Here is a 14,888-nt window from a genome sequence, read left to right as displayed (position 1 = left end):
TTTAGGATTGGTAGAAGGCAAGTCGTACCTCATCATGGGCAGATCCGTTTACCTGAGAGAGCTCGGGGGAAGGTAGGTGTTAGTACTTCCTACAGGATTGTGCTTTTGCATAAAAGGACCCCCAACCCAGTAAATGTAGTGTGTGAACTTATCCAGAGCTCTGTCTGAACACACTCATTTTTCTCATATAGTGCTGCCAGATTGGGCAATTGGGCTTCTTTTAATCAGGCTAAATTGGAGAAAAATGCATTGGGCGGGTGGACAACATTTGGGCTGCTTTTTTTAAATAAATGGCAGGTTTTTTATTTGCTTTTTTGTTTGCACGTGATATTTCCGTCCATGAAATCTGCAACTTTTTCCTCGACAGCTTCTGAAAGAGGTTTGAATAAAAAAAATTATCAAACAGTTTTGACTGCAAGTTCTGCTTTATGTTCCACAATGCATACTGTAGTTCTGTTTGACGTTAAGGTAAGCACATTATTAAGGCCCATATATATTTATATATATTTTTTTGTGACTAGTGTACAGTGTGTAATGAATGACTCATTATCGGCTGTCATGGTGTGTGCAAGATGAATGTGTCAGTATCAACCAAAAACGTTGATCACTTAAACTGGGCTTTTTGTCTGCAACTTGAATTGGCTTGTTTTTGCTGTTGACATTGAAAATGATGCATGCGTTTTTCCAAAGGGTTGAAGTCTGACAGTTTCTTGACTGCAGTTTCCAGATATTTGACATACTTTAGTTTATGCATGTTTTGATTTTTTTCATCATATTTGCTAATTGCTAATCTGCTAATTCTCTTTTACTATATTTGCCATGCTTGATCCGTTTCCTTCTTGCATTGTTCTCCAGGCTAGGATATTTATTCTTTTCTTTTTTTTTATCAATATTTAGGTGAGGTGAAAATGGTCCTTATGAACCTTGGTTGGCATGGCAATAAAATTATATCACATTCTTTTGGCAATGAATTTTGGGCCCAATTTTGGAGAGCTTTTTTGGAAGGATGGAAATCCTCTGCCCAATCTGTCATCACTGTCCTCATATAGCGTGATATTCACAAATAATTGCTGTGTGAGTCATTTCTCAGACTGACGAAAACCAAATCAATCTTGGGTAAAACATCAGCTCAATGTCTGTTAGTGTGAAGTTTGTTTTTAATGCATATATGAATGAAAAATCTATTCATAGGTTTGCACAGTGTGTTTTCTGTTGTTTTAGTCTGCAGTATGTTTTTGGAGAACAGACCTGGGTTGAATACTGGCCTACAAGAGAGGAAAGCCAAGCTCCAGAACACAGGGAGCGATACATCGGCATCACTGAGCTCAAGAATAGCCTTCTCAATTATGGATGTGCTAATTAAATATACAGCAGTCAACATTTAAGTGGATCAAAAATTTCATCAAAGTTGTTCTAAGACAAGAACAGGTATTGTTGACTACTGTAGTATAACAACTATTTCTTTACTACAGGAAATGTAACATTATCTTTCGCATACTCTAAATAAATTGTTCTTGATGATGATAATGCTTTTCACCCAAATATGCTGGTGTAATTCCATAATAAAACTTGAACTTGTTCATGCACGATTAATCATGACTTGTTTAATCATGTAGTTCATGGATTCCTATTTTAAAATCTTGTTTTCTGAATCAAGTCTTCTCCAGGAGTTTGATTGACAGGCTATCTGACCAATCATAAAGCCGAATCTGCCATTTTGTCTGACAAACAAACCAGACAGGAGAGTTAGTCGATTAATGTCAATAGAGCTGAACTTGAAAATGGGGTATTGACGTCTTTGCGCAGTTGGGACAACATACTTTCTGATGTTAATTCACGCTTGAACTAAGGCATTTGTGAATGTTGCTGCTATCATAGCGGGAACCCGACACATATCACTGAGAGCTGTTATCAGTTGTTTTTGGTTCACCTACAGCAGATGGAGGGTTTGGGCCCTGGCGTTGTGGCAGCGGCTGGAGAGCTCTCACAGGAGGAGGAGGATGAGCTGGGCCCACAGGCTTCGGTGGTAGTGGGGCCCGTCTTTTTTTTAGATGATATCTGGGGGCTTGCAGCAAAAGAGTGGGAGAATTTGGCCCCAGCATACACCAGTTTCTCCATTTTCTGTGAGAAGCTTAGAAGTGGAGATGCTGGAGAGAGGGGTAATGTGTCTGGTGAGCGGGACTCTGGTGGCTGAAATATGTTGTCCTGGCTTCCCTGGCTGTTTTCCAGAAAGTCGTCCTTGGGTGCTGAGTCGTGGCGCTGTTCTGATACGTCACAGTCCGTCTGTGATGAGCTCGGTGGGCAGGGCTCAGCTGGGATAGTTTCCATGAGCAGTGCTTGTTGTGGCTGCATGGTGTTATCAATGTCCTTGTGGGATGTGTTAACCATTTGATGACTTGGAAACTGAAATGAAGTCCTGTGGTCAGTCATAATCTGCTCAGGTGTGTATGTGCCATTCAGGTTGAGTGGTTTGGTACACACTACTGAAGGGTGATGGAGGGAGAAGTAGATAGTGTCCTTTAAAACTCTTGCACCAAGTCTGTTTGGGTGGAGGCCATCCAGTTTAAAAAGTTGTCTATGACCCCCAGAAAAGATCAGAATCAGAATCAGAATCAGAATGAGTTTTTATTGCCAGGTATGTTTACACATACGAGGAATTTGTTTTCATGACAGAAGCTCCACAGTGTAACAGAATGACAGTGACAAAACAAAAACACAGATAATAAAAAATAGAAAAATAGAACAAGTAACTAAGGAATAAAAATATACAAATCGACCATTGAGATGCCCTGCCCACCGAGCTCATCACAGACGGACTGTGACGTATCAGAACAGCGCCACGACTCAGCACCCAAGGACGACTTTCTGGAAAACAGCCAGGGAAGCCAGGACAACATATTTCAGCCCAGACTGAAGTTGTCAATGAAGTTCACTCCTTTTATACTGCAAGCTCTTTGAAGCCATGTGTTCAGCCCAAGCAACCGTGAAAACATGTTAGTTCCCCCTGCTGGGAGTGGTCCACTGATGAATGACTGAACTTCAAGACTTTGAAGGGTTTCAAAGACTTCACTGAAATCATTTTTAAGGCGGTCTGACTGCTCTTTCCGAATATCATTCTTCCCCACATGAATGATGATTAGATTTGCAGTCTTGTGCTTCATTAGAATTTTCCGAAGTTCCTTGTTCACATCAGTTGCTTGAGGAAAGCTGCATGTAATTGTAGTCCTGCTATTAATGTTTCTGATAATAGCGTCACCCACTATCAGAGTCCTGAGCTTGACTGCACTCTGAGCTTAATGCTGCTGTCTGCTCAACCTTGAGCGCCTGTTAGTAGCGATGTTAGCTGCTGGCTGATCCGATCCATGTTTAACCATATTTTTTGGATTCCTCACCCACATTCATTAAAACGTCAAATCTGTTTTCAAGATGTATAGGAGGTGGTAGAATACCAGTGTTTGGAAGCCTTGTCATAGCCTTATCTGGGGTAGAGGATGCTACCGCAGCAATACGAGATAATCGTGACAATCTGATGTCTCTAGTGCCTTTGGGTCTCGCTCCCTGTTTGTGACATTAATTAGTGTGTTGATCAATTTTGGCTTGTTCCTCTACATTTGGTAAAAACTGTTGAGATTCACTAGATTCATAGGACTCACCGGCTGTATGCTGAGGGGGTCCACGATGACAATTTGCTGTGTGTTCCACCTGTTTTGGAAGTCCAGCAAGTAACTTTGTTTCAAGAACCATGATTCTTTGTAAACGTTTATGGCAGTTCATGCAGCAAGTAGATTCCACAAGAAGCAGCTGCTGGCAGTGGGAGGCAAGGAGTCTTCTTTTTTTGTGGCATTATTCCAGTCCCGAAACGTTTTTAGTTTAAGTGTTTCTGCCAAAAATGTGCTGTTTGAGCACTGTGCTGATCTGCTGGAGATAGAATCTTAGAAAAATCTGAGAAAAGTACATAAACAGAGAGCAAATATATACATATATTTATGCGTGTGTGTGTATCTCTCTCTCTTTCGGCTTATTTCCTTTATCAGGGGTCGCTACAGCGAAGTGATCCACACAACTGATTTGGTTCATGTTTTACTCTGAATGCCCTTCCTGCCGCAACCCAGTACACTAACTCCTGCAACCTCAGTGCTGGGACACACTTACACTTAAGTCACTTACACATTTTGGGCTCATGCGTATCTCCAAATGGGATGCTTCGCAATTTTGTCTTTATCACTATCTTGGTACATTAAGCATTATTTGTGTTAAGCATTTTAATGTCTCTGTTCCAGTTCTGCTAATTCACAAGCTGGGTGAGAGTCATACTTGCAAAGGTGATGTTAATTATTAAAGGTGACCTATTATGCTCCTTTTAACAATATGTAATATAAGTCTCAGGTGTCCCCAGAATGGGTCTGTGAAGTTTCAGCTCAAAATACCACACAGATCATGTATTATATAATTTTGAAAATGCCTATTTTGAGTGGAAGCAGAAATACGGTTTCTGTCTCTTTAAATGCAAATGAGCTGCTGCTTCCTGCCCCCTTTCCACAATAGGGCGGAGCCTTTACAGCTTGTACCTCAGAGATACTCTGATAAAAAAAAAACGTTTGGTTTTGATTAGCATGTCTATCATACTGAAATCATACGTTTTAACACCATATCAGTTTGAGCTTCTGATATAGGGTTTTCTGAGCGCACAGAAAGCGGCTGTCACACGGCATGTGCTTAAACTGACAAATACGCACAAGTTTAAGTTAAAAACATGAGTTACAAAAACAGTCGGTTATGTCTGTGAATGTAATCAGCTGGGAAATAAATTGCATGTTCATATTAGATATGTGTGGCAGCAGCGTAATATACAGTAAATAAATCAATCAATCCACTGCTCTCTTGTCTCCGCTGAGGCTGGGACTCAAAATAGTGTTCTGTGCTCATCTGTGCAGCCAAAGACAGAACAGTTAGCATGCTTTGCTCAAACTTTCGCCATGGCGTTAGAACTGGTACACTGTTGTCACTTGCGAAAACACAATGGCGGCGCCGTGGGTGGAAACATGCAGATTGAGGGGCAGTAATATTAAAATAAGATCCGCTTTCTACGTCACCGGGGGAGCAACATCTGAAGCACTTGTTTTTTCACAGGCTTGCAGAGAGAGAAGCTTACCAAAACAATTTTACTGGGTTGTTCTTTATCCCGTATCCTGGGTTGGTAGATAGATGCACCAGGGACCGATTATAGCACTTAAACACAGAAAAAGTCAGATTTTCATGATTTTTCACCTTTTAACCAAACAAAACTTTCAAAAACACACAGCAATGTGATTCTTTCATTGAGTGATAGCCAGAAGGTTTAATCAGTGTTATTACTAAAAGATTTACTATATCGTCATCTCCACAACTTGCTTCCCTTGGTGTTTTTACAAGTAGAAAAGGCAACTAAAAAAATTATAATATTGCATTGTCCAGTTTCCACTTTTTTTTTTGTTAAATTAAATGGTTGAAACATAAAATAAATAGTTGGTGTTATATGACAAAAGCAAAGCGTGAATCAAGCATATTTAATTTTAGCAGTTGATAAGGTCATGCGCCGATCATTCAAAATCAGTGCTGTCATACAAAGGGTTAAACTGCACTGCACGGCAGCAGCACAAAAACTGGCCTCTTACCTTTTCATACTTCACATGTTGTTCTGAAATCAGGATTAATACGTTCAAATGCCAGAAGACTCGTCTTTTAGGCTATTAAGCTACGGTTACATTTTCTCATTTGAATATTCTAATATTAGCGTACGCAAAATCAAAATTGAAATCGTCTCAGGTTATGTATGTAACCATGGTTCCTCGAAGGAACGAGATGCTGCGTCGGAAGACACTTAGGGAACGCCCTTCAGCGTGACCGGCTCTGAACCTCGTGTGTAATCAGACCAATAGATGGGCGAGACGTCACGGGCGGGTGACGTAATGACCAGGAGGCTATAAAAGCACGTGCGGTGAGACCAGCATCAGCTTCCAGGAATGACGCAATTGCTGGCAGAGATGCCAAAAGAATGGCTCTGAGACGCAGCATCTCGTTACTTCGAGGAAACAAGGTTACATACGTAACCTGAGACGTTCCTCTTCAGGAACTCGAGCTGCGTCGGAAGATGCTTAGGGAATGAGAATGCCCATGCCGCCAGACTTTCAAATCTCGCCTAGTGTGGAAGCGTGCTCAGCTAAGGCACGAGAACAGAGGAGCCAGGAGTGGCTCGCATGTCTAGGCCATAGAACCTGACGAAGGTAAGGGGCGTGGACCATCCCGCAGCGCCGCAGATGTCCTGCATCAAGACACCTGCCAAGAAGGCCTTAGGGGCCGCCACACTTCTAGTCGAGTGAGCCTTGACCCCAAGAGGGGAAGGGAGATCAGAGGACTCATAAGAAATAGAAATAGCATCTACTGTCCACCGACGGAGGGTCTGTTTCGTAGCTGGAAGACCACTCTTAGGGGGACCATAGCATACGAGCAGTTGGTCCGCCCTTCTCCACAAGGCAGCTTTGTGGACGTATGCGTCCAGTACTCGCACTGGACACATACAGTTTAGCCTCTGCTGGTCTGGATCCCCAAAGGGAGGAGGACTGAAGGCCTGGAGTACGACAGGCCATGGTGTAGAGGAAGGGACCTTAGGAACATAACCCGCTCGAGGGAACAAAAACGCTTTGGCGAGACCGGGCGCAAAGTCAAGATAAGATGGGGCCACTGACAGGGCCTGCAGATCCCCAACTCTCTTGAGAGAAGATATCGCCAGAAGCAAGGTAGTTTTGATAGTAAGGTGGCGATCAGAGATCTCCTCAATAGGCTCGAAGGGAGGCCTACAGAGAGCCTCTAGCACCACAGCCAGGTCCCACGTGGGGATCGTACCGGAGGCCTCAGCGCACCGCGGAGGAAACGTGTAACTAGGGGGTGTCTGCCCACTGACTGGCCACCAAGAGGGGCGTGATAGGCCACAATAGCCACCACGTAGACCTTCAGGGTGGAATGGGTCAACCCTGCAGAGAAACGGGCCTGCAAGAACTCTGGCATTGTACCAACCGGGCAGTTAACTGGGTCGAGCTGACGGTCTCCGCACCAAGAAGTGAAACGTTTCCACTTCCAGGCGTACAGTTGAGGGAGCTCTGGATTGGAGGATGGTCTCAACAACCTCGGTTGGGAGACCGGAATCTATGAGTTGTGCCCCCTCAGGGGCCACACCCACAACCTCCACAGCTCCGGGCGAGGGTGCAATATCGTACCCTCCGCCTGTGAGAGGAGATCTTTCCCGACGGGAATCTCCCATAGAGCGCCGTCAAGGAGAGAAATCAGGTCCGAGAACCATACTCAGACCGGCCAGAACGGGGCTACTAGCAGAAGACGGACCCCGTCCCGGCGCACTCTATCCAGAACAGGCGTACAGACGAAGCCTCGGCCACGTCTGTACAATGGCATCCAGCTGGTGGTTGATGTAAGAGACCACCGCTGTGTTGTCGGTGTGCACCTACACATGGTGACCTCTTAGTTCTGGGAGGAAGTGTCTTAGTGCATGAAGCACAGCCAGCATCTCCAAGCAGTTGATGTGCCACGTGAGATGGCGACCACTCCACAGACCGCGGGCAGGGTGGCCACTCATGACCGCTTCCCAACCGGTGAGGGACGAGTCCATCGCTAGCGTTACGCGGCGACAAGGAGCTCCCAGCACCGGACCCTGAGACAAGAACCAAGGTTTCCTCCACATGTCCAAGGCACGTAGGCATCGCCGCGTGACCTTGATCAGGCAAAGCGGGTTTCCCCTCGGGGAGACCCCTTGGTCTTGAGCCACCAATGTAGGGGTTTCATGTACAGCAGGCCAAGAGTTATCACGTTGGACGCAGCTGCCATCAGACCCCACAGCCTCTGCTGCTTGACAGTCAGTGACCGGCCTTCTCTGACTCTCACGACTGCGGTGAGGAATGACTCGATCTGAGCAGGAGACATACGTGCCTGCGTCGTGGTCGAATCCCACACCACGCCCAGATAAGTGGTTCTTTGTACAGGAGAAAGCACACTTTTCTTGGCATTAAGTCTTAACCCCAGCTCTTTCGTGTGAGCGAGAACGACATCTCGATGTCTCGATGGTGTAATGAGAGCAGCTAGCTCGGTGCCATGTAAAGGTGGACCGGCAGGATACAACCGAACCGGCTGCTCTAGAGACCTCCGCGGAGGTAGCGAGCCTCTTAGCACCGCTACATTGCCGGGCGATGACTGAGTCTGTTAGGAAGACTAGACCAGAGCCTGCTCGGGGCAGGACCCAATGAAGCACACTTGGCAGGGACTCCCACTCCGCCAGATGACCTCCTTAGGTAACCAGAGGCCTCTGGTGCGCCTAGAGCAGCTAGCTCGGTGCCCTGAAGCGGCGGACCGGCAGGGGACGACCATATTAGCTGCTCTAGAGACCTCCATAGAGGGCTTCTGTGCCTCGAGAACAAGCTCTAGATCTAGGGAGCACGGGTGGAGATAGGACGAGCCGTCTTCAACCCGTCTCCAACCCATCCACCAGATCATGTGTGATGTGTGGTGGTTAAGGAAGTAGATAGGGACGCGCCCGTCTACATTCCCTCCACCGGATCCATATGCGAAACCCACGAGCACAGCCGCTGCTCCGCCTCGGCGAAAGCGGGGCTGGCACCGTGTGAAACGCTAGTGAAGGCTCTCTCCTCAAAGAGAACCCTCTGAGAGCGAAGCACAGCAATAACAAACGCTACCAAAACGGGCCGTCAGCTCCTTTTTTTCGAGAGCTGACTCTGCTCCCAAGCAGACAGCAAACAAACTATGTGCATCCCCACCCGTAAAGTAACACGGGCAGGGAGAAACACACAGCCTGAATGCTGCCTGCCCTCGCCTTAGGTGAATGGTTTTGTCTTGTTTTTAGATTCGTGACAGACAACACTAAATAAGACTCACAAACTGATATCAGACTGACACACACACAGAGCGCTTGCTGAATGACAAAAAGCTGACGCTGGTCTCGCCGCACGTGCTTTTATAGCCTCCTGGTCATTACATCACTCGCCCGTGACATCTCGCCCATCTATTGGTCTGATTACACATGAGGTTCAGAGCCGGTCACGCTGAAGGGCGTTCCCTAAGAGTCTTCCGACACAGCTCGAGTTCCTGAAGAGGAAACAGCTATTAATTTTTTTAAAGTCACAAAACACATTAGCGGGCAGGGAGAAACACACAGCCTGAATGCTGCCTGCCCTCGCCTTAGGTGAATGGTTTTGTCTTGTTTTTAGATTCGTGACAGACAACACTAAATAAGACTCACAAACTGATATCAGACTGACACACACACAGAGCGCTTGCTGAATGACAAAAAGCTGACGCTGGTCTCGCCGCACGTGCTTTTATAGCCTCCTGGTCATTACATCACTCGCCCGTGACATCTCGCCCATCTATTGGTCTGATTACACATGAGGTTCAGAGCCGGTCACGCTGAAGGGCGTTCCCTAAGAGTCTTCCGACACAGCTCGAGTTCCTGAAGAGGAAACAGCTATTAATTTTTTTAAAGTCACAAAACACATTAGATAATGTAAAAAATTAAATAACCTTTTAAAAATTATAAAAAATAAATTAATGTGGAAAATGAAAAATATTGAAAAACAAAACTTCATTTTAAAATGTGTCATTTCATCAGAATCTTTTCCTTCAGTGACGAGGATCATCTTTTTGTTGACTCTGCAATCAAGAAGATGAAGAAGAGGATGGGAAGAAGCTCAGCTCTGCTCGTTGCCGTCGAAAAGCCCCGGCAGAGGACGAAGACTCCCCTGCAGCCATCAGGCTTTTAAACATTTCTGAGCAAATTTCCTAGAGACGTTGCACTCACTGGGCTCACTGAGACAGGCTGCTTCACTGTGAAGACATGAGTCTATCCCTGCTATGCTCGCGGCTCACCTTCTTCAATGAAGGTGGCCCTGCTCCTCCCGCTTTCACGTTTCTCCTCTCCCAGCTGCCTGGGACGTTACATCACCGGATGTAACAGTGAAGTCGAGGGGCTGAGCAACTGCGCTTGAGTGATCGCACGCCGGCACAGGTAACGAGCGGTTTGATTTTTTAGACGCATTGAAAGAGAATGCTGTCACTGACAGCATCAAATTTAGATGCGTCTGGGCCAAAACAGATGCCTCCAACTCGGGCTGGGGTGCTCTGTACGAGGGCAATCGGGCGTTTGGCTACTGGTCTATTTACGAGCAACACCTACACATCAAATGCCATGAAATGTCGGCTGTTTGTCTGGCACTGAAAACCTTCCTGCCAGCTTTAAAGGGGTACCGTGTCTTGGTCTGGTCAGACAACACAACTATGATAGCCTATATCAATCGCAAAGGTCACATTCCTTTTACAGGATGACTTGGTGTCTCCTTCTTTGAGCACAGAGCAAACTCCTCTCACTACGAGCGGTTCATGTGCTGGTCAAACTGAACCAATGAGCAGAAATGCTGTCCAGGGACAATGTTGCCCCAGGAGAATAGAGACTACATCCCCAGTTGGTTCAGATGATTTGGCCAGACTTCGGCAAGGCAAGGCTCTTCGCCTCCTAAGGCAACTGTCACTGCCCAATCTATTTTTCAACAAAACGGGATGCTGTGGCCCATGATTGGCCCAACACCCATTTATATGCATTCCCTCCAATCGCTCTGCTCCCTTGGGTTATCAGGCGAGTCAGGGAAACTAAATGTTCTCTCCTCCTGGTGGCCCCACTCTGAGGGAACCAAGCTTGTTTCCTGGAGATTAATCAGCTGCTTTCAAAAGAACCGTGGCAGATACCGCTGAGGAGAGACCTTCTCTCGCATGCGCAGGTCAAAATTTGGTATCCCCATCCAGAGCTGTGGAGCCTCCATGTCTGGCCCCTCAACAGGAGTCTAGCCAGCTCACCGCAAGAGTCACCAACACCATTTTAGAGGCTAGAGCTCCGTCTACAAGACATCTCTACGATCTCAAGCGGTCAGTCTACTGTGACTTGTGTTTAGCACAAAGCCAGCTCCCGAATTCCTATGACGTGCTCCAAGTGCTAACCTTTCTTCAAGAGCTGTTGGATATGGGCCCGCACCCCATCCACACTCAAAGCCTATGTGGCAGCCATTGCGGCTAACCATTCTCATGTGGCTGGGTGGACAATCAGCAAAAAATTACTTGGTCGTTAAGTTTCTAAAGGATGCTTGGAGGTTGAACATTTTTGTTGGTTGGTTTTTTAACATTTAAGTGTTTAAAAAGACACTGCAGAGTGTGACGTCATATCATGACCGTTGCAGCATACGAGGAAATTCTGCATGCTCAAAGTAGTTTGTTCTTTAAAACACAAGATTGCTTTGCTGTAAGTTTTGTATGAAAGATTCAGGTAAAGGGTTGTAGATGTTATGCATTCTAGACTATGTGTATTGTGTAAAATTAGAATAATACTGCAATTGTCCAGCAATTTCAAGTTACATGTGTGACTATATTGGATTTGTTTGTCTCCATATTTCTCATATAGCTGCAGTAATCCATGTGCAGGAGCATATAATTGCTGTGGGGCTAAAATGTGATTCACAATTGCATTATTCTTTCTGAATTGGCTTCAAACTGTTTAATTATGTAATTGGCATGATACATTTTTTAAATAAATAAAATAATAAATAAAATGTTATATTTGATTTATAATGAACTCATTATGACTATTAGATTAAGTGGAGCCTGGTATTACAGCAAATATGCGTCCAGAAGAGGTCAAACTGAAGGCTCAATGAATGGAGAATCATGTGGGAATTTTTTTTTCTGGCTGTCTGTCACGCCCCTGGACTTTATCTGTGTGTTTTTTCCTCCCCCACGTGCTCCATGACTCAGTTTTCTCCCATGTTAATTGTTCATTAGTTCCAGGTGTTTCTCATCATCCCCTCCTCTAGTCCTGTGTAATTAACGTGAGTCCTATTCAGAGTTCCTTGGTCTGATATTGCATGTTCATCTTTCACCGCTATGTGTGTGTTCCTAGTTCCGTTGGATGTTTATTAAAGTCTGTTTTTGTGAAGCCTACTCCACGCCTTCTCGTTCCTCGCTCCGTGGTCCTCACAGTAGTGGTATCGTGACACTGTCACTGATTTAGTAAGTTGCAGCTGTGTGACTAAAGGAATTACTCTTTTTGTATGAGCAAGCATATGGCAGCCGGCTTAAAGATATTAGATCACTCTGCATCCTCTGATTAAACTCAGAACTGGCAAGTTTGTGATATTTGTGATCAGTTCTTAATTAATAATCATCACTAGAAATTGGAGTCAGATTAAACACGGAGCTAGACTAAAATCGAAACTAAATCCTGATAAGTTGTGACTTTTGCTTAAGTGCAAGTAAAAGTAAAACACCCATTATACCTTCACCCACGTCGTTGGATTCTGTCGTTGGGCCAATGGGTGGACCTTACATTTTTTAATGCAAAGTCTGATGTTTACATTATTACTTTATTTACCAATGTTACACTTTACCACACTGTCTGAACAAACTGATCCAATTTCATTACTTGCAAAAGATACAGTCAGTTCTAAACGTGTGTAATTTGTTATGCTGATTCAAAGTGATAAACATGAGCCAGACTTGAGTAAAACATTAGTTTTCATAGTTTCTACAATTCTCACTTGTACTGATGCTGAAAACACTATAGGTGTCCATCGAGTGTCTGTTTGTAAATGACTGGATTTGGGTGGTTTATGTGTTTAATGTCCTTCATGTTTTTTTAATAATACCAGCAAGATTTCTGCTTTATACATGAACACAGTATTGTCTTCACGTTGCTGTTGTTTTAGTCTTCAATATGTTTTTGGAAAGCAGACCTGGGTTCAAAACTGACCTACAAGAGAGGAAAGTCAAACTCCAGAACACAGGCAGAGATACATCGGCATCAGTGAACTCGTTAATACTCTTGCTAAAGTAGGATGCATTCATTAATTGTATAACAAGTGCTTTTTTTACAAACCAACTGGTGTTTTGAGACCAAATTATATTATTTTGGCCAAAACTTGTAAATTGCAAAAATGATGAGTTACATCATTTGTAACTAATGTGCGAGGCTTCTGGTCTCATCGACTTCCAGTTATTTTAGCTGTACATAAACAGTTTGTTATGATGATTTATACAGACTGCTGTTTGGTATCATATAATTTAAAAATATTATCATAATTATAAACACACTGGTTTGTAATGCAAATAGTTTTGCACTTGTTATTCTGTCAGTTATTACTCTTATAAAGCAGCCAATGAAATGAAAGTCTTGCACATTCACAGAAAACAGTTTACATCTGCACTGCAAAATCAGGTGGATATGTTTTACAGAGGGTAACTTATGTTTATATATAAAATCCTCAATCATTTAACACATTACAACGTACTGAAGGTAATTTTGTTCTCAGAGATGTTTTTCAGCAGAGCTGTGCTGTAAACACTGTCAACGTCCTGTCAGAGGATTTCAAACCGGTCTCTCTTTCATCACCAATATTACTGCTTTCTTATGTTCACACCATTATTCATTACGATCATCCCACAGTCAGCAGTTGGCGATTGCTTAGCCATTTAAAAACCATTTATTATAATTGATGTAACCACATTTTAAACATACAATGCTTTTTATATGTATATCTATTAGTCAGTTTGTAAAGTGGTTTGTTTCAAAAAAAGAATTATTAAAAGTTAATAAATGAAATATTTTTTGCTTGAATAAAAAAACATAAAAAAAGGTTTGTGCCTCCAGAGCGCATGCCAAACATAAACTCCTGCAGTTACGCTCAAGATCTCTGTTCTGTGTGTTCTGTCTCTGTTTATCATATACAGTATACTAATGAAGTTATAAAAGATAAAAATATCAAATTATTCCATTTTATGAATTAAAACATGACATACAAAACAAATATATAATATAATATGATGCGATATAATGCAATATACTATAATATCAACAGTTAATAAAATAGATACACAGATACAGATATTGGCTGGTTTATTCAGACGTTTCTGAACTTTATTGTCCTTCCATTTGTCATTTCAATGGAGAACTCTTTTGAATCTCATTTACACAAAAGCACAGGTATTGAGCTGAAACATCTGGGACATATTTTTATGGATATATGCTATTTATTCATTCCTTCGACCTTTAAAAGATCAACAGAGCAGCTGCCAATTTACCAAAGGTTGAATTTACACAACTGTTTTTTGCAGGTCATTTACAGGAAATCTGAATTGGACTGCAGTGAACTCTTCACCTCCTTTTCTGCTCTTTATGAATCTCCTGTTTGATTCACAAAACTAAACTCAGTTTTACTGACAGCAGCTTTATTTAGTCTCTGAACAAGTGTGAAATTTGAGCTTTCTTTATTACATGAATTCAACAGATTTGATTTATATTTGATTCATAAAATCTATAAAAATAGAAAACAGTTATTTCAAGCATAATTATAATTTGCTATACTGTTAGACTGTCGATTGGTGAACTTAAGTGTCCATTTATTTATAAAACAAATGCAAACAAACAGACTGAGAGAGCGTGCAGTTTGGACTCTGAGGGTGGTGGAGGCGGGTATAAATCGGAGCTGCTGCAGCTTCACAGACGCTCACAGGAAGACACACACAGACAGTCAGGATGGAGGTGAAGCTGCTGTTTCTGACTGTTGTTCTGCTCTCCTCACCGCTCCTCACACTATGTGACCCGCTGTGAGTATCAAACACACTGTTTGTTCATGGATTCACTAACAGATCTGTTCTCAAACGCTCTGATTTGATCTCCTCAGGTTTGTTCTGTCGGCTCCTAATCTGCTGAGGGTGGGTTCCTCAGAGAACCTGTTTGTGGAGGCTCAGGATTACTCTGGAGCAGCTCTCGATGTGACGATCATAGTAAA

General features: G+C 43.5%; 1 protein-coding gene across 2 annotated transcripts in view; it reads left to right on the top strand.

Annotated features, from left to right (window-relative positions):
* The window catches only part of LOC107569283 (complement C3-like), a 29,751-nt gene extending 28,158 nt beyond the window's left edge, over positions 1-1,593 (top strand). The window contains exons 24-25 of one of the 2 annotated variants that reach the window (XM_016255337.1): positions 11-72; positions 1,222-1,593. In XM_016255337.1, the coding sequence (XP_016110823.1) occupies positions 11-72; positions 1,222-1,363 (204 nt within the window). In that variant the 3' untranslated portion in view covers positions 1,364-1,593. The remainder of the gene's footprint in view (positions 1-10; positions 73-1,221) is intronic. The other variant, XM_016255336.1, reaches the window with a different exon arrangement.
* The last annotated feature ends 13,295 nt before the right edge of the window (positions 1,594-14,888 follow it).

This window comes from Sinocyclocheilus grahami, unplaced genomic scaffold (assembly GCF_001515645.1).
Source record: "Sinocyclocheilus grahami isolate Dianchi unplaced genomic scaffold, SAMN03320097.WGS_v1.1 scaffold1329.1, whole genome shotgun sequence".
NCBI lineage: Eukaryota > Metazoa > Chordata > Actinopteri > Cypriniformes > Cyprinidae > Sinocyclocheilus > Sinocyclocheilus grahami.
This window is presented reverse-complemented; position numbering and strand designations above follow the sequence as displayed.